The sequence below is a fragment of the Gorilla gorilla genome, chromosome 12 (assembly GCF_029281585.2).
Source record: "Gorilla gorilla gorilla isolate KB3781 chromosome 12, NHGRI_mGorGor1-v2.1_pri, whole genome shotgun sequence".
NCBI lineage: Eukaryota > Metazoa > Chordata > Mammalia > Primates > Hominidae > Gorilla > Gorilla gorilla.
In genome coordinates, this window is record NC_073236.2 from 113,677,729 (window position 1) to 113,696,513 (window position 18,785).

General features: G+C 40.0%; 1 protein-coding gene across 1 annotated transcript in view; it reads left to right on the top strand.

Moving 5' to 3' along the window:
• The window catches only part of HADHA (hydroxyacyl-CoA dehydrogenase trifunctional multienzyme complex subunit alpha), a 54,546-nt gene that overhangs the window by 3,693 nt on the left and 32,068 nt on the right, over nucleotides 1-18,785 (top strand). Inside the window, exons 2-7 of the mRNA XM_019021302.3 lie at nucleotides 2,150-2,191; nucleotides 2,289-2,359; nucleotides 4,305-4,438; nucleotides 6,942-7,080; nucleotides 9,018-9,137; nucleotides 11,007-11,109. Coding sequence (XP_018876847.2) covers nucleotides 2,150-2,191; nucleotides 2,289-2,359; nucleotides 4,305-4,438; nucleotides 6,942-7,080; nucleotides 9,018-9,137; nucleotides 11,007-11,109 — 609 coding nt within the window. The remainder of the gene's footprint in view (nucleotides 1-2,149; nucleotides 2,192-2,288; nucleotides 2,360-4,304; nucleotides 4,439-6,941; nucleotides 7,081-9,017; nucleotides 9,138-11,006; nucleotides 11,110-18,785) is intronic.

Sequence of the window (18,785 nt, forward strand, 5' to 3'; positions counted from 1 at the left end):
CCCTTCTCCCAGTGTTGAATCTTGAGAAAAGCTGTTGATTATTACAACCAAAGTAATGTTTTGAAATTTGAAATTTATGTTAGCATAATCCAGCTCTCTTCGCTGACTGTAGTCTTATGAGGTTTTGTAGGTATTCTTGGGTTACATTACAAAGATGATTAAAAAGTGGGGCAAAGGTTTCTCTCTACTTTGCTGGCACAGTAGATGTAGGCTAAAGTTCACTCAGCTGCCATAGGGTAAGCTCTGCAGTTAGGTAGTGAGTAAGGCTAGACTCCAAAAGCAAAGCTACCTTGTAGTGTGACTTGATTTGGTTGACTCTGGTTTGGAATTATTTTCGAAGTATGTTCATGTATATACTGGTTTTCTATTTGTTTCTGTTTGTCTTGATCTTGGAGAGGTTTTGTGTATGAGTGTGTGGGCAGCATAGGTAGGTTAGTGGACAGGAGTTAAAATGGTTTAAACTGTTGGCTAATGACCACTAACCTGTTATCTCAAATATTTGATCTTTAAAACTGCAACCCAGTGGGGCATAGTGGCACATGCCTGTAATCCTAGCTACTCTGGAAGACTACTTGAGCCCAGGAGTTCAAGACCAGCCTGGGCAACATAGGGAGACCTCGTCTCAAAGAAAAAACATGTTTTTGAAATATTGCAACCCATGCTCACTCTATTTCCTTTTTTTGCTTAGGTGCTTATTTTCTAACATATTTGTGTTTCTCGGTTTTTCCCACTCAACCTGCATTCCCAATCAGTTCATTCCCACTCTAATCCACTTTACCCTGTTTTGCTAGAATTACCTATCCCCTTCTTCCCTTCCCACTGGAATTTCTACTTTGCAGGAAAACTTTTTCTATGCCAGGCCTATTTTCACTTTTCATTTATCTTCACTGAGTAGGAACTGATTCTTCCCAGATATCATATCCCCTGCTGACCTGGAATGTAAGCTCCACCAAGACAGGGATTTTTGTCTTTTTTGTTCACCCTGAATGTCCTGCTGTACTCCAAGTGCCTAGAACAGTGAATGGCACATGGAGGTCACAATATATGTTTTTGTTGAATGAATAACAGATTATGTTGGAAAAGATTACAATGTGGTTGGCGAAACACCTGCTACAGATGCAGCAGTTAGAGGACGAAACATTAAATAATAAAATAAAAATGCAGGCAAGGAAAGGGAAGATCACTGTAGACAGAATCCGAAGATGAGGTTTTGTGGAAAAGACTGGAGTCATGATGCAAATATAAAGAAGGAAGAGTGGTAAATACAGATGACACAGCTTTCAAATGATGGAAAAGCAAAGCAGGAAACATACTATTAGTCAAGTAGAGGCACTGGGGATTGAGGAGATGGCTGGCTTCTCCCATCTTAAAACACTGAAGTTCACTTGTAAGAGACTTGTTCACAGTCACACAGCTAGTAAATAAACCTGATGGTTGAACACAAGTCCTTTGCCTTTGCACTAAGTCGGCTGGCTTGGATTGCTTAAAGAAGAAATGCAGGCAGAACCTGAAATCACCCCATTCTGCTTCTGGTGCTAACCACAGTTTTCTTTCTTTTTTTTTTTTTCTAATATGTCACCTTGCCTTTCCAACCAGTATAAAGCTGCTATTTTTTGTGCCTTCTCTTCCCTTTCCGTAAGGAACTGGGGGATAAAGAGAAAATACGGAGGCAGCAAGAGCCTTGGCAACCTACTGATGATCCTCCCCTATTCCACTCCACCTTCACTGGGTTCTCCAGTCAGTAGTTCCCATGTGCCTCTTACATTGCTATCTGTTTGGTTCTCTTTGCTTCCCTCTTCCCTTTTGTGATTACACTGGGCCCACCTGGATAATCCATGATAAACTTTCTTTATTAAGGCCAACTGATTAGCAACTTTAATCCCCCCTTTGCGTGTAACCTAACATATTCACAGGTTCTGGGGATGTAGATCCCTTTGTGGGGGCCAGTCTTCCTCTTTTAGTATCCAAATAATCATCTGACCTAACAACTGAAATGGAAAAAATATGGCAGTAGTCATATGGCCTAGAATACATTGTACAGATTTGGGGTTTTTGTTGTTGTTATTATTGTAAATTACAGCTTTGTTATATATAAAAGGTACTACAGAAATTGTTTCACAAATTAATTTTGAAATGTCTTTTCTTACAGGTTATATATGCCGCAATTTTACAGGGTCTTCTGCTTTGCTGAGTAAGTTTAATTTCTTTTTAATGTGTATGCTTACATTGCTTTTTGGATTTATGTTGCAATAAATATGTTTACAAATAAATCTTTCTTTTCTTTTTAGCCAGAACCCATATTAACTATGGAGTCAAAGGGGATGTGGCAGTTGTTCGAATTAACTCTCCCAATTCAAAGGTATCTCATTTAATTTGCAGTTTTTTTCTGCTAACCGCATTATGAATCTAGTCCTTAATGGGAAAGATGTATCCCATATTTCCCCAAATCTACTAATCTGGCAGCAATCTTACATGAATTTACAGTTTTGACGGTTATGTTAAACTTTGACAGATTGCCAAGGGAGCCAGTTTTCTAAAGCAGAGGTTCTTGCGTAAGAATTCCTCTTGTTGACCTTAGGTGCCACTAGCCTCCTGGTTATAGTGTAGAATGAGGAGGTGACTTATTAGAGAAGAACCAGAGTACAAGCTTTGTTTATAAGACTCAAAATTTGCCTACCCATCTTAAATATGAGGTTGTTAATCCATTTTCTTCATTACTTGCCTGACATAAGTCACTATTCATAGTAAGTTGGCTGGGTGAAATGTGGATACTTGGCTCTTAAGCTTCCTGAGGGATCTGAATGACTCAATGCAATTCACATATTGGAAATCAAGTTCTGTTTGAATTGAAACTTCATTTGTTTTTGGCAGCTTCAATAAAGTGTGTAACAGTAATCCATTCTTTTGCCAAGAAGAGCTTTATTGTGAGAGTCCATGCTTTTCCCCCATCTAAATTTGGTGTATTCTTACTTTAAAAATCTTGTAGCCAGGCTGGGCACGGTGGCTCACACCTATAATCCCAACACTGGATGGCCGAGGCAGGAGGATCACTTCAGCCCAGGAGTTTGAGACCACCCTGGGCAACATAGCAAGACCTTGTCTCTATAAAAAATAAAAAATAGTTGGGTATGGTGATGTTCACCTGTAGTGCTAGCTACTCTGAAGGCTGAGGTGGAAAGATCACTTAAGCCTAGAAATTCAAGGTTACAGTGAGCTATGATTGCACCACTGCACTCCAGCCTGGGCCACAGAGCAAGACCTTGTCTCTCTAAAAAACAACAACAACAAACTTATAGCCAGAGGCTTAGATGTAATAAGACCTAGATGGAAGCAGTTGACAACTGTCACAAAGTAAGGTAAATAAGAGCCATTCCCCTTTACTAGAGTAAATTTTAGCACTCACTAACCAATGATTCAAGCTTAAGATATTTTTTCAGAATTTTCTTAGGTTGGACATTTTTCCTGAACACAAAAGTAATATATGTCAATGGTAGAAAATTTTTCAACTATAAAAAATTATAAAGAAGAAAATAATAAACATTCATAATTCAAACCTAAAGATAACCACATCTTTTTCTTGGTATCTTCCATGGGATAATCACATTTAATTCAGTTTCAATGAATAATATTTACAAAACTAAGATCATACTATATGGTTTTTTTTGAAGATAGGGTCTCATTCTGTTGCCTAGGCTGGAGTGCAGTGGCACAGTCACAGGTTAGTGCAGCTTCAGCCTCCCCAGGCTCAGGTGATCCTCCCACCTAAGCCTCCTGAGTAGCTGGAACTATAGGCGTGTGCTGCCAGGCCCGGCTAATTTTTGTATTTTCTGTAGAGGCAAGGTTCCATTATGTTGCCCAGGCTGGTCTCGAACTCCTGAACTCAAGTGATCCGCCCACCTTGGCCTCCCAAAGTGCAGGGATTACAGGCATGAGCCACCATGCCTGGCCTATATGTCTTATTTGTATTTCATTTTTTTCTTAACATTATGCAGATTTTTTCCATGCCAATAAATGTTTGTAGACCTATTTGTTTATAGCCTACATATGATTCAAACTCTGAGGATGACCCTGAGTTTCTCCTTTGAGAAGACCTATTTTTAAAGGAAGGGGTGCTTGTAGTGGGCCAAAGCTGCCTGAATAGAAAGCTACTGACTTGCTGGGAGAATGATATTTCTTACTCTCTTCTAACAGTATATTTCTGCCGGATAAGTATATTTCTTATAATCAAAATAGCATTTGATGGTGGTACGTACATCCGGTGCTTCAAATTTAAACCCTTACCTCTATATATTTCCCGTTGGCAGGTAAATACACTGAGTAAAGAGCTGCATTCAGAGTTCTCAGAAGTTATGAATGAAATCTGGGCTAGTGATCAAATCAGAAGTGCCGTCCTTATCTCATCAAAGCCAGGCTGCTTTATTGCAGGTGCTGATATCAAGTAAGTTTTAGGAAACTTGAAGTCACCTTTTATCTTGGTTAATAGTGTGTTTCTTAGGCCTAATAATTTCTCCTTTTAAAAGAAAGTAGAAGTGCTGGGCACAGTGACACAGGCCTGTAAAATTGAAAATGTACGTATCAGGCTGGGTGTGGTGGTTCTTGCCTGTAATCCCAGCACTTTGGGAGGCCAAGGCAGGTGGATCACATGAGGCCAAGAGCTCAAGACCAGCCTGGCCAACATGGTGAAACCCTGTCTCCACTAAAAATACAAAAATTAGGCATGGTGGCACATGCTTGTAATCACAGCTCCTCAGGAGGCTGTGGCACGAAAATCCCTTGAACCTGGGAGGCAGAGGTTGCAGTGAGCCGAGATCACACCACTGCACTCCAGCCTGGGTGACAGAGTGAGACTGTCTTAAAAAAAAAAGTATATATATATATATACACACACACACACACAGTATATATATATATACACACACACACAGACACACACATATACACACACACACACACACACGTGATCTAGAGAAATCTCACTGGTTTATAAGAACCAGTGTACAAGGATGTTTGGTCCTGTATAGTGTAAAATAATGAAGAATTTAAAACCAAATGTCAGTCAGTAGGAAAATGGGTAAGTAAAATGTGGACTATTCACACAATAGAATACTACAAAACAGGTAAAAGGAGTTAACTAGATCCACAATATGATGTTAGAACTCAAAAACATAAGGTTAAGTTAAAAGAAAAGCAAATTGCAGAATGTTTCATACAGTATATAGTTTCTATAAATGTTTTAAAACCAAACATGGAATAATTCTTGATACTATTTATGGACACAATCGTAGTTGGTCTGGAAGGAGACACTACAAACATGAAGATGGCTGCTTTGGGGAAATGAAGTGGGTGGTAGGACTTGATTGTTAAAGGCAGCTTTACAGATGCAGCTAGTATTTTCTTTTCCTCTGCTAAATGGTGGAATGCGTGCTTACATTAACTTATTTACAATTGTTTACACATACATAAGGAGGGGAAATGATATTTTAGTGTCAGTTTAATAGGTTAAAATGTTGTCAATTCCATTAAAATATGGGTATTTGTTATGTTCTTTGTATTTTAGACAATGATAGCCAGCATTGTAGGTTTAGTAATTTGTACTGAAAGTGTAATTATTTATGTGTAGTAATCAGTCTCTTGTTAGGCACAAATAATTCAGCTAGAAGAAAAACCACTTGATAAGATAATTTTGGGTCTTCTAAAAAATCAACATTAAACAGAACATTTATAAAGTCTAACAAGACACTGATGTACCTGGCAGTAGCTACCTATATCCAGAGGAAAATGCATGTAGCTTCTATGAGGCCAGCTGAGTAACTCTCAGTGTATAAAATTACAGAATATACTAGTTATCCTTGGTCAAAAGTACAAAATCCATATCCTAAATGTGTTCACAAAGTAGCAAATGAAACAAACTGAAATTAAAGGACATTGAGTGGAACATCATTGCACCTGATCATTTTTATTTACTTATTTATTTTTGAGACGGAGTCTCCCTCTGCCATACAGGCTGGAGTACAGTGGTGCGCTCTCGGCCCACTGCAACCTCCACCTCCCAGGTTCCAGTGATTCTCTCGCCTCAGCCTCCCGAGTAGCCAGGACTACAGGAATGCACCACCACGCCCAGCTAATTTTTGTATTTTTAGTAGAGACGCGGTTTCACCATGTTGACCAGCCTGGTCTCGAACTCCTGACCTCAGGTGATCCACCTGCCTTGGCCTCTCAAAGTGCCGGGATTACAGGCATGAGCCACCATGCCTGGCCTACCTGGTCATTTTTAATCATTAGTGGGATCTGTTAAAATGTTTTAGATTTCTCTAAACAATCTGGAAGCTTTTCTTTTGTGTCATTTTTATTGCTGTTAACTACCTGATAGTGAAATGTTTAATCTGATAGTGAAGTAATTTACCAAAGATGATTTTCCCTTGTACCAACCTTTGTAATTTAATGATTTATTACAGAAGTAAAAATAAATTATGCAACACATTTATGTTTTCTGGATCCAGAATTTTTTTTTTTTTTTTTTTTTTTTTGAGACAGAGTCTCACTCTGTCGCCCAGGCTGGAGTGCAGTGGCGCAATCTCAGCTCACTGCAAGCTCCGCCTCCCGGTTTCACACTGTTCTCCTGCCTCAGCCTCCCGAGTAGCTGGGACTACAAGCGCCCGCCACTATGCCCGGCTAATTTTTTGTGTTTTTAGTAGAGACGGGGTTTCACCGTGTTGGCCGGGATGGTCTCATGGATCCAGAAGTTTAACACTCTTTATGGAGAAATGATGTTGCTGCTATTGTGCTATTTGAAGCAAAATCATTCTTAACCTTCTGACTATTTGAAGATTCGTCATCAAATATTGATGCATGATAGGATAAGTGTATAGTGAATAAGTATTGAACCAAATAAGTTATAGATTTATTTTTTTCTCTGTTCTCTACTTTTATGGATAATGCAGCATGTTAGCCGCTTGCAAGACCCTTCAAGAAGTAACACAGCTATCACAAGAAGCACAGAGAATAGTTGAGAAACTTGAAAAGTCCACAAAGCCTATTGTGGCTGCCATCAATGGATCCTGCCTGGGAGGAGGACTTGAGGTATAGATATTCTAAAGTTATTGAGACACTGTCCAACTCATTGGTGGCATTCATCAGCTGTAAACCCTTAGGCTACTGCTTTGCCTGGAAAAAGTTTCTGGAGGAGAATCAGCTTTGTTTTTTGTTTTTTGCTTTGAGACGGAATTTTGCTCTTGTCTCCCAGGCTGGAGAGCAATGGCACGATCTTGGCTCACTGCAACCTCTGCCTCCTGGCTTCAAACAATTCTCCTGCTTCAGCCTCCCCAGTAGCTGGGATTACAGGTGTGCATCACCATGCCCAGCTAATTTTTGTATTTTTAGTAGAGATGGGGTTTCATCATGTTGGCCAGGCTGGTCTCAAACTCCTGACCTCAGGTGATCCTCCCGCCTCGGCCTCCCAAAGTGCTGGGATTACGGGTGTGAGCCACTGTGCCTAAATAGCTTTGTTTTTAGTTATCAAACTTCTGGATAGGTGTTAATCCTTAATCCACATGACACAGAGCAAGTGGCACAGAGCAAGTAAATGAAGGTGTGATGTTTTCATTTGAACTGCATCTCTAATGTCCTTTTCAGCTGTAAAAATCTTGTTCAAGTTTGCAGGGCAAAGATTCAGAAGTGTGATCTAGGCTCTTAAGCTACTTAAGTCTGTTCGAGACACATAAAGCATAATATAAGTGCTTTGTCAGTAGTAAAGACGGTAAATAATAGAAGATTTGAGAGAAGAGATGCTTACTAGACCCAAACGTGTAGGAAAGAAAAGAAGGGGAAAAGGAAACATTCATTGAGCACTTTTCACATGCTGAACTCTGTGCCAGACACTTTCACATATGTAGTCATTTACCACATAACATTTCAATGACCAATTGCATATACAGCAGTGGTTCTATAAGACTGTAACACTACATTTTTCTATACCTTTTCTGTGTTTAGATACAGAAATGCTTATCACTGTGCCACAGTTGCCTACAGTATTCAATAGTCACATGCAGTCCAGGTTTGTAGCCCCTTAGGACAGGGGTCCTCAGTTCCCAGGCCATAGCCTGTTAGGAACTGGGCCCCACAGCAGGAGGTGAGCAGTGGGCGAGTGAACATTACCACCTGAGTTCTGCCTCCTGTCATATCAACAGTGGCATTAGATTCTCATAAGAGCTGGAACCCTATTGTGAACTGCACATGAGAGGGATCCAGGTTGCGCACTCCATTGGCCTCTATTGCCTGATGATTTGAAGTGGAACAGTTTCATCCTGAAACCACTCCCTCCCACCCCACCCCCAGTTCTTGGAAAAATTGCCTTCCACAAAACCAGTCCCTGACGTCAAAAAGGTTGGGGACTGCTGGACTAGGAGCAATAGGCTATCCCATATAGCCTAGATGTGTAGCAGGCTCTGCCATCTGGGTTTGTGTAAGTACACTCTGCGATGTTCACACAACAACAAAATTGCCTAATGGTACATTTCTCAGAACATATCCCCCTCATTATGTGACACATGACTATATTAATTAAGAAAACCTGTGCCTGGTCCTAAACTATAAGCAGAATTTGATTAACCAGAATATGGAGGGAAAAACAATTCCACATATGGTATGGTGTGAGCAAAGGCAAAAGCAAAGCCAACTAGGACACTGTAAGTAGACGTGCTTGATTGGAGAGTCCGGGGCTTTTTAACCTGGGGTCCATATAAAATTGTGTGTGCATTTTTCTCTTGAGAGCTTCTCTAGCTTTCAGTAGATTTTTTAGGAGATCTACGGCCCAAAAAGAGGTTAGTAAATTAGAGGAAAAGTATGAAAAAAAGGCTAAAAAGGTAAATTCTAGAAATTATTAAATGCCAGCCTAAGGAATTTCAGTTTATTCTGTGAGCACATTCCTGCTTTATAAATAATCTTTAGACCCTTATCCATCTCAAGTTGCTACTAAGTTACATTTTCTAACATTCTAATTTTCTTTCATTTGTTCAAAGGTTGCCATTTCATGCCAATACAGAATAGCAACAAAAGACAGAAAAACAGTATTAGGTACCCCTGAAGTTTTGCTGGGGGCCTTACCAGGAGCAGGAGGCACACAAAGGCTGCCCAAAATGGTGAGTCTAACATCCCCTTTGTGAACCTATATGCCCTCTTTAGATCTGTTTTCTTGTATAAAATGCATAATATGGGCATTCATTGTAGAATTAAAAAACCAAATAAAATATGAGTGTACAGGATCAATGACAGACTTTATTCCTGGTACTTATTTTTTCAATTCCACAGATTTTTTTTTTTTTTTTTTTTTTTTGAGACAAAGTCTTGCTCTGTAGCCCAGGCTAGAGTGCAGTGGTGTGATCTCAGCTCACTGCAACCTTCTCCTCCCAGGTTCAAGCAATTCTCCTGCCTCAGCCTCCCCAATAGCTGGAATTACAGGCGTGCACCACTGCACCCAGCTAATTTTTTATATTTTTTAGTAGAGATGGAGTTTCACCATGTTGGCCAGGCTGGTCTTGAACTCCCGACCTCAGGTAATCCTCCCGCCTCAGCCTCCCAAAGTGCTAGGACTACAGGCATGAACCACCACGCCTGGCCTAATTCCACAGAATTATTGATCAAGGTCCTTTGTTAGTCTCTGAGGAAGGATAAAGATAACTAAGATGCATGTCTTGCGTTTCTGGAGCTTATGGTTTAATTGGTTCCTTTTCCACATAGTACCATCTTAACAGTTTTTCAAAACCATGAGTCATATTAATATTTCATTACAAATATAAGAGGCAGACCTTTTCCCTCATTGTCTGATTTGGATGTTCTCACTGCTGTGTTGTATGGAACCAAAAGAGGCTCAGCAGGCTTTGAATTCCAAGGAGAAGGGAAGGACAGTCAGACCTGGATGCTGCAGAGCAATCTTAATGTCAACTCAAGGGCCCACTGAACCTTATAGCTTCTGGCACTCTAGATTCCTCAGTGAAAACAAGGCTCAACAGAAATACTCTTTGCAGGGAAGTTGATCTCAATTGAGCACAAAAGAAAACAAGGTTTATGGTGTTAATTTTCTAATAATAATAATGTGCTTTCCTTCATAGGAATGTCATAAGGATTTATTGAAAGAATGAATATGCATATATGTGTATCAAAAATATTTGCTGAGTTTCTTTCTTTCTTCTTTTTTTTTTTCTTAAACTATAGCTGGTATTTGAATGTTGCTAGAAGCCTTTCTTCTAGTATGCCATATAAGCAGCCCTAGCTGAGTTCTATTTTTGTTAAGCTTAAAATTCTTTTTAAAGACTTTGTCAAAACTATCAGGTTTCTCACAGTCTTCGCTAGTTTCAATATGAGAATTTTATTTTATTTTATTTTTGGGACAGAGTCACTTTTGTTGTTCAGGCTGGAGTACAGTGGCATGATCTCGGCTCACTGCAATCTCTGCCTCCGGATTCAAGCAATTCTTGTGCCTCAGCCTCCCAAGTAGCTGGAATGACAGGTGTGCCCCACCATGCCCAGCTAATTTTTTGTATTTTTAGTAAAGACAGGGTTTCACCATGTCGGGCCAGGCTGGTCTCAAACTCCTAACCTCAGGTGACCCGCCTGCCTTGGCCTCCCAAAATGCTGGGATTACAGGTGTGAGCCACCGTGCCTGGCCAGAATTTTACATATTATATATATGATAGAAAAAAAACCCTCAGAATAACAGAAATGTACAATTTTAGGAAACATGAAATTCTTTACCTTATTAGTATAAGAATCCTATATATTGAATTAAGAGATAAAGACATTTTTGCTTCAGCTAGAGGTATCTAATCCCCAAAGTTACCCAAGTGTATATCAGTATATTAAATATAACTTATCTATGCTATTGACAAATAGCATAAACATATGGCTTGACTTTTCTCATTTTAATATTTGTTCATTTGATGATTTGTAAACTATATAATTATCACCCTGATTTTTTTCCCCCTATATTCTCATCCTTGCTTGCCTGTTAGGTGGGTGTGCCTGCTGCTTTGGACATGATGCTGACTGGTAGAAGCATTCGTGCAGACAGGGCAAAGAAAATGGGACTGGTTGACCAACTGGTGGAACCCCTGGGTAAGTGTTAGCACATCTCAGAGTCAGACCTTATAAAGTTACTTATTTTCTTAAAGAGTTAACCTCTTAGGCCAGGCACGGTGGCTCACACCTGTAATCCCAGCACTTTGGGAGGCTGAGGCGGGAAGATCACTTGAGGTCAGGAGTTTGAGACCAGCCTTGCCAACATGGTGAAACCCTGTCTCCACTAAAAATGATTAGCCGGGTGTGGTGGCGCAAACCTGTAGTCCCAGCTACTTGGGAGGCTGAGGCAGGAGGATTGCTTGAACCTGGTGGGGCTGAGGTTGCAGTGAGCCAAGATCATGCCATTGTGCTCCAGCCTGGGCAACAGAGCCAGACTCCCATCTCAAAAGAAAAAATGGTTAACCTCTTGAATATCACAGGAAGCACAGAGAGAAGCTCAAACTCTTAAGAAATGAGTCATTATTCTAAGGAAGGAAGTTTTCCAAAATAGCTAATACTAAATCATTTTCAACATCACCCTGATTTTTATTTTGCTTTATAATTAGAACATTAGGAGTACAGAATTCAGTCAAGTCATTATTTTTGATTCTTAAATTACCTATATCATTATCCATGCATAACCTTCCTTCAGTTTCTTGTGTCTGTTTTAGTAATATAATAAATGAAACAACCAACCTGAGAATATTAACAATAATTGATATCTACTGATGGGCTACTTCCTCCCGTTCAGTTTCTTTGCCTCCCTTTATCCAAAGAAGCCACTATTCTGACTTGTGTGTTCATTACCCTCTTATATTTATTGAAAATCAGCATTATTGAGATATTACTTACATAATAGTAAACGTATTAATTTTGTGTGTGTGTGTGTGTGTGTGTGTGTGTGTGTGTGCGCGCGTGCGCACATATTGGGGTCTCACTCTGTTGCTCAGACTGGAATATGGTGGTGTGAATATAGCTTGTTGCAACCTCAACTTTTTGGGCTCAAATGATCTTCCCACTTGTGCCCCCCGAGTAGCTGAGACCACAGGCATACGCTGCTACACCAGCTAATTTTTTATTTTTTGTAGAAACGAGATCTCACTCTGTTTTCCAGGCTAGTCTCAAACTCCAGGCTCAAGTAATCCTCCTCCCTCAGCCACCCAAAGTGCCGAGATTTACAGGTGTGAGCCACTGTGTCTGGTGAAATTGACCAACTTTTAATGTATAATTTGAGTTTTGAAAATGTATATAGCTGTGTAAACACTGCCACAATCCAAAAATAGCCATGCATGGTGGCTCACACCTGTAATCATAGCATTTTGGGAGGCTGAGGTGGGAGAATTGCTTGAGGCCAGGAATTCAAGACCAGCCTGGACAACAGAGCAAGATCCTATCTCTTAAAAAAGAATTTTTGTTTTTCAATTAGCTGGGTATCATAGTGTATACCTGTAGTCCCAGCTAGTCAGGAGGCTGAGACAGGAATATTGTTTGAGCCCAGAAGTTCAAGGCTGTAGTGAGCTATGATCACACCACTGCACTCCAGCCTGAGCAACAGAGTGAGATGCCATCTTTTAAACAAAAATTTTTAAACATTTCTGGTATGTAGTTTGTTTTAATCTTCGTTCACTTAGCATAATGCTTTTGAGATGCATCCATACTGTTGCATATATCAGCAGTTTGTCCTTATTGCTGAGTGTTACTCCATTGTAGAAATGTACCATAGTTTGTTTATCCGTTCACCAAATGATGAGCATTTGAGTTGTTTCTAATTTAGGGCTATTCTGAATAAAGCTGCTATGAACATTCATCTTTAAGTCTTTATGTGGGCGTGACTGGGCGTGGTGGCTCAAGCCTCTAATCCCAGCACTTTGGGAGGCTGAGGCAGGCTGATCACCTGAGGTCAGGAATTCAACACCAGCCTGACCAACATGGCGAAACCCCATCTCTACTAAAAATACAAAAATTAGCTGGGTGTAGTGGTGTGCACCTGTGGTCCCAGCTACTTGGGAGGCTAAGGTAGGAGAATCACTTGAACCCAGGAGGTGGAGGTTGCAGTGAGCCAAGATTGTGCCACTGCATTCCAGCCTGGGTGACAGAGCAAGACTCTGTCTCAAAAAAAAAAAAAAGTCTTTATGTGGACAAATGTTTCATTTCTGTTGGGTAAGTACTGAAGAGTGGATTGGCTAGTCCATATAACAGATATATATTAGCTTTTGAAAAAAAAAGTTTAGCCTGAGCAACATAGCTAGACTCTGTCTCAACAAAATAAAAAGTTTTAACTAGTTGGGTGTGTTGGCACATGCCTGTAGTCCTGGCTACTAGGGAGGCTGAGGCAGGAGGATTGCTTGAACCCAGGAGTTTGAAGTCACATGGAGCTATGATCAGGCCACTGCACTTCAGCCTGGGTGAGAGAGGGAGACCTTAATCTCTGGGAAGAAAAAAAAAAAATTTAGAGATGAGACTTTGAGTCTTGCTCTGTCACCCAGGCTGGCCTCAGACTCCTGGGCTCAAGCAGTCTTCCTGCCTCAGCCTCCCAAGAAGCCGGGATTACGAGGCATATGCCACTAGCATTTGCTAGGTATGTGTTTGCTTTTCTGTCAGACTGTTTTCCCAAAGTGGTTATACTCTTTTGCATTCCCACCAGCAGTGTATGAGAGTTCTAGGTACCAACCACTTTGCATGGTCAATCTTTTTAATTTTAGACATTCTAACAGGAATGTAGTAACAGTTCTTTTTTCTTTTTTTTTTTTGAGACAAAGTCTCGCTCTGTTGCCCGGGCTGGAGTGCAGTGGAACAATTTTGGCTCACTGTAACCTCTGCCTGCCAGGTTCAAGCGATTCTCCTGCCTCAGCGTCCCAAGTAGCTGGGACTACAGGCGCCCACCACCATGTCCAACTAATTTTTGTATTTTTAGTAGAGATCGGGTTTTACCATGTTGTCAGGGCTGGTCTCAAACTCCTGACCTCAAGTTATCCACCCGCCTTGGCCTCCCAAAGTGCTGAGATTACAGGCGTGTGCCACCACACCCAGCTGGAATGTAGTCATATTTCACTGTGGTTTTTATATTACCCTAATTACCAAAGATATTGAATATCTGTATATCTTATTTGATAAAGAAGCATCTGTTCAAATTTTTTGCCCATTTTCTTGGACTGAGTGTTTTTCCTATTATCGAGTTTTCAGAGTTCTTTATATATTAGGATATGAGTCCTTTATCAAATATATGATTTGCAAATATTTCCTCACAGTCTCTGGCTTATCTTTTCACTATATAAGAGCAGAAATTCTTAATTTTAATGAAGTCTGGTTTATCAAGTTTCTCTTTTATGGATCATGCTATTAGTGTGGTATCTAAAAAATATTTCTCTAACTCAAGATCACTAAGATTTTCCTGTATACTTTCTTCTAGAAATTTTCTGGTTTTAGCTCTTACATTTTGGTCTGTGATCCATTTGGAGTATTTATGGATCATGCTATTAGTGTGGGATCTAAAAAGTATTTTTCTAACTCAATATCACTAAGATGTTCCTGTATACTTTCTTCTAGAAATTTTCTAGTTTTAGCTCTTACATTGGTCTGTGATTCGTTTCAAGTTTGTATATGGTGTGAGGTAAGGATTGAGGGCCTTTTCTTCCCTTTTTGCATATGAATATCCAAATGTCCTGGCACCATTTGTTGAGAAGACTACTATTTCCTCAGTGAACTACTTTGATCCCTTGATCAAAAATCAACTGACCTTATCTGTTTGGGCCAATTGGATTTCCTATTCCTAGTTATCTATATGTCTTTTTGTTAAACCAATACCACACTGTCTTGATTATTGTATTTTTATAGGGAATCCTGAAATTAAGCAGTATGAGTCCTCCAACTCAGGTCCCTTCTTTCAAAATTATTTTGCTCTTACTAGTTCCTTTGCATTTGTGTACAAATTTTATAATCATTTTGTCCATATCTACAAAAATACCTGCTAGGATTTTTATTGGAATTGCATTGAGTCAATATATAAATTTGGGGAGAATTGACAGCTTAAAAATATTGAGTCATTTCATCCATGAACATGGTAAAGTTCTCTGTTTATTTAGGTCTTTAAATTTGTCTCAGCAGTGTTTGGTACTTTTCAGTGAATAGATCTTGAACACATTTTGTTAAATTTATGCCTAGGTATTTCATACTTGTAGGCTGTTTTACTTTTTTAACTTTAATTTCTCACTAGAATATAGAAACACAAAGATTTTTGGACATGGACCTTGTATCTTGTGGTTTAGCTAAATTCATTTACTAGTTCTAGTAGCCTTTTTTTTTTAATAGATTCCTGAGGATTTTCTACATAGATAATTATGTTGTCTGTAAGTAAAGGCAGTTTGACTTCTTTCTTTCCAATATAGATGCCATTTATTTCTTTTTCTTGACTTACCACAATGTCTAAGACCTTTGTACAATATTGGATAGAAGTCATGAGAACAAGTATTGTCAGCTTGTTCCCAGTCTTAGGAGGAAAGCATTCAGTATTAAGTATGATGTTAGTTGTAGGTTTTTCATATGTGCTCTTTATCAGGTTTGCTGAGAATGAGTATTGAATTTTGTCATGCCTTTTCTCCATCTATGGAGATAATTGTGGGGTTTTCTTCTTTTTTTAGTCTATTAATAATGTCAGTCACATTGATTTTTGAATATTGAACTAGCCTTGCTTCTTGGAATAAACTCCATTTTGTTGTCATATATTATAAAGGATTTTTATGTCGTCATGAGGGATAAAGTCTCAAGGATAATTTTCTTACGATATTTTTGCATGGTGTTGGCATCAGGATAATGCTGGCTTCATAAAATGAACTGAGAAGTGTTCTCTCCTCTTTTTTTTTTTTTTGAGACGGAGTCTCACCCTGTCGCCAGGCTGGAGTGGTGCAGTGGCGAGATCTTGGGCTAATTTTTGTATTTTTAGTAGAAACGGTGTTTCATCACGTTGGCCAGGATGGTCTCAATCTTCTGACCTCATGATCCACCTGCCTCAGCCTCCCAAAGTGCTGGGATTACAGGTGTGAGCCACTGTGCCTGGCCTCCTCTTATATTTTCTGGAAGATTTTATGTAGAGTTGGTATTATTTCTTAAATACTTGATAGAATTAACCAGTAATTCCTGGGCTCCTAGTTTTCTTTGTTGGGAAAATTTTTACTTATGAATTCAGTTAATAGATATAGGGCTATTCAGGTTCTCCATTCTAGAGTAAGCTATGATAGTAGTTTGTGTCTTTCAAATAATTTGTTCATCTATTAACAATTTTCCAAATTTATTGCAATAAAGCTGTTCATAATACTTGTCATTTTAATGTTTTTATACTCTATACTGATGTCTCCTCATTCATTCCTGATATTGATAGTTTATCAGCTGATAGGACTTTAATCACTTATAAAATACCTTCATAGTAACATCTAGGTTAATGTTTATTGAATAACTGGGCTGTAGCCTAGCCAAGTTGACATATCTGAAGACTATCATACTCCACCCCTTGTCTGTTTGACACCCATACACATCTCCTAAAGCCATACATAGTCTTCAAATAAAGGCAATGATAGGAGTCATACTTTATCCTGACATAATGCAATTCTCCTTTATACAACCAAAAATACACTAATCCTTTCCCTAGAAGAGGATGCAGAGTCTTTGGGTGAAATTCACTCTTCTCTCATATTCTGTAACATAAATGCTATGATATAAAGTTAACCATTATGGATACATCTTATATTAGATGATGATAAGGAGATAGAGAAGAAACACAAATATTTGGTTAATTATATACATTCATAACAAAATAAGAAATCCTCATAAATAGTACAGTATTCATTACTGTATTCAGAAATGAATATTTATAATATTTCCAGATCAGTATTCAGCTGATCTGGAAAGAGAACTGAGCTATCAAATATCAGAGTAAATAATTAAACAACCCAAAAGGAAAGTAACAGTGGAGCCTTTATTCACTTACTGTGATAGTTTACACAAAAGGCTAAAAACCAAAGAAAGTGCCAGCTCCTTTTTCCCCCCAGTACCGTTTTCCCCATGGAATGGTACACTGGTTGAGGATCTGGTAGATTAGCATACAAGTGGGGGACATCTCACTGTTGTGAAAGCCCTGAACAAAAGGTTCCTGCGGCTTTATGGACCCTGGGTGAGGAGAGTGGAGTAGACTGGGAGAAGTGTCTTTAAGATTTCCCGTTCCGGCCAGGTGCAGTGGCTCATGCCTGTAATACCAGCACTTTGGGAGGCCAAGGCGGGCAGATCACCTGAGGTCAGGAGTTCAAGACCAGCCTGGCCAATATGGCAAAACCTCATCTCCACTGAAAATACGAAAATTAGCCAGGCGTGGTGGTACATGCCTGTAATCTCAGCTACTCAGGAGGCTGAGGCAGGAGAATCACTTGAACCCGGGAGGCAGAGGTTGCAGTGAGCCGAGATTGTACCATTGCACTCCAGCCTGGGCGACAGAGTGAAACTCCATCTCAAAAAAATAAATAAGTAAATAAAAGATTTCCCCTTCCTCCTTTGACAAGGTCTCAGCAGAGGCACCTGAAGAAGGCCTCAGCCAAAGTCCCCATATAAAAAGACCTAGGAAAAGAAGGCATCTAGGCTAGGAATGCACATTTGTGTAAGAGCTTAGCCAGCCCCAGAGACCCAAGTCCTTGACTGCAGCTCCCTCAGATGACACCGCAATGCACTGGCTGTGTACCAGGTTTGGTGTGGAAAGGGTGATATTTCTACTCCCCTTTTCATATTCCCTTTGCCCTCAGGAAGTACCTCAGTTTGTCCTAGTTCTTTGCCTGGTGGGGTGACCTTCATTCCTAAAATGTCTTCTAGGCCACTAGCAGTCCCATGTGAACTGGGTTGTGATCTTCTACTGACTAATTAGAGGTCATGTTAGTACTAAGGGACACCCTAAGAGATCTGCCACATTTGAGACATACTCTTCCTTACCTCTGTTGTATAGTAGCAACCTAATATCCCCTTGGTAATCAGGATTAATCACCCCAGCCAGTACAGTACCCGCCCTCTGCTGCCTGTTGATTCTAAGGCATGAGGAGCCCAAAGTGGCCAGATGGCAGTTTTAACTAACAGTTCAGTAGAATCATTGTTGTGTCTCCTGGTAGAAGCATTCCTCCCTTTGGAACTGAGCCCTCTAGCCAGGCAGAGCCCAAAGTTGCAGGGACAAGAAGCAGAAATTTTGCTGGTAGATTAGATCACTAGGGGTAATAGTGAACTGGGTAATTTGTTTGCTCTCCTTGATTTCTGGACTCACGAATCCTGGCTGTGGGAAAAGTAGCACCCTATACTGGAAGCTGACTTAAAACATAGCAGCATCCTGGAGGACATTGACTCTGCAAAATACTGCCACTTAGCTGGCACTGTGATGGAGTCTTCAGTAGTCCATCCCACCATTCTGTCAAGGCAACTGCTTCCCGGTGATGTAGTAAGATCAGTGTTTCGTGAGCATGGCCCATTGCTGCACTTCACTTACTGAGAAGTGAATTCCTTGATAAGAAGCAGTGCTTTGTGGGATACCATAATGGTGTGGGATACCATAAGGCACTCTATAAGTCCACAAATGGTAGTTTTGGCAGAAGCATTGCATGCCAGGAAGGCAAATTGATATTCACAGTAAATGTTCCAGTAAGAACCAAAGCACTGCCCTTTCCATGACAGAAGCAGTGCAAAGTATTCAACCTGCCACAAGGTGGCTCCCT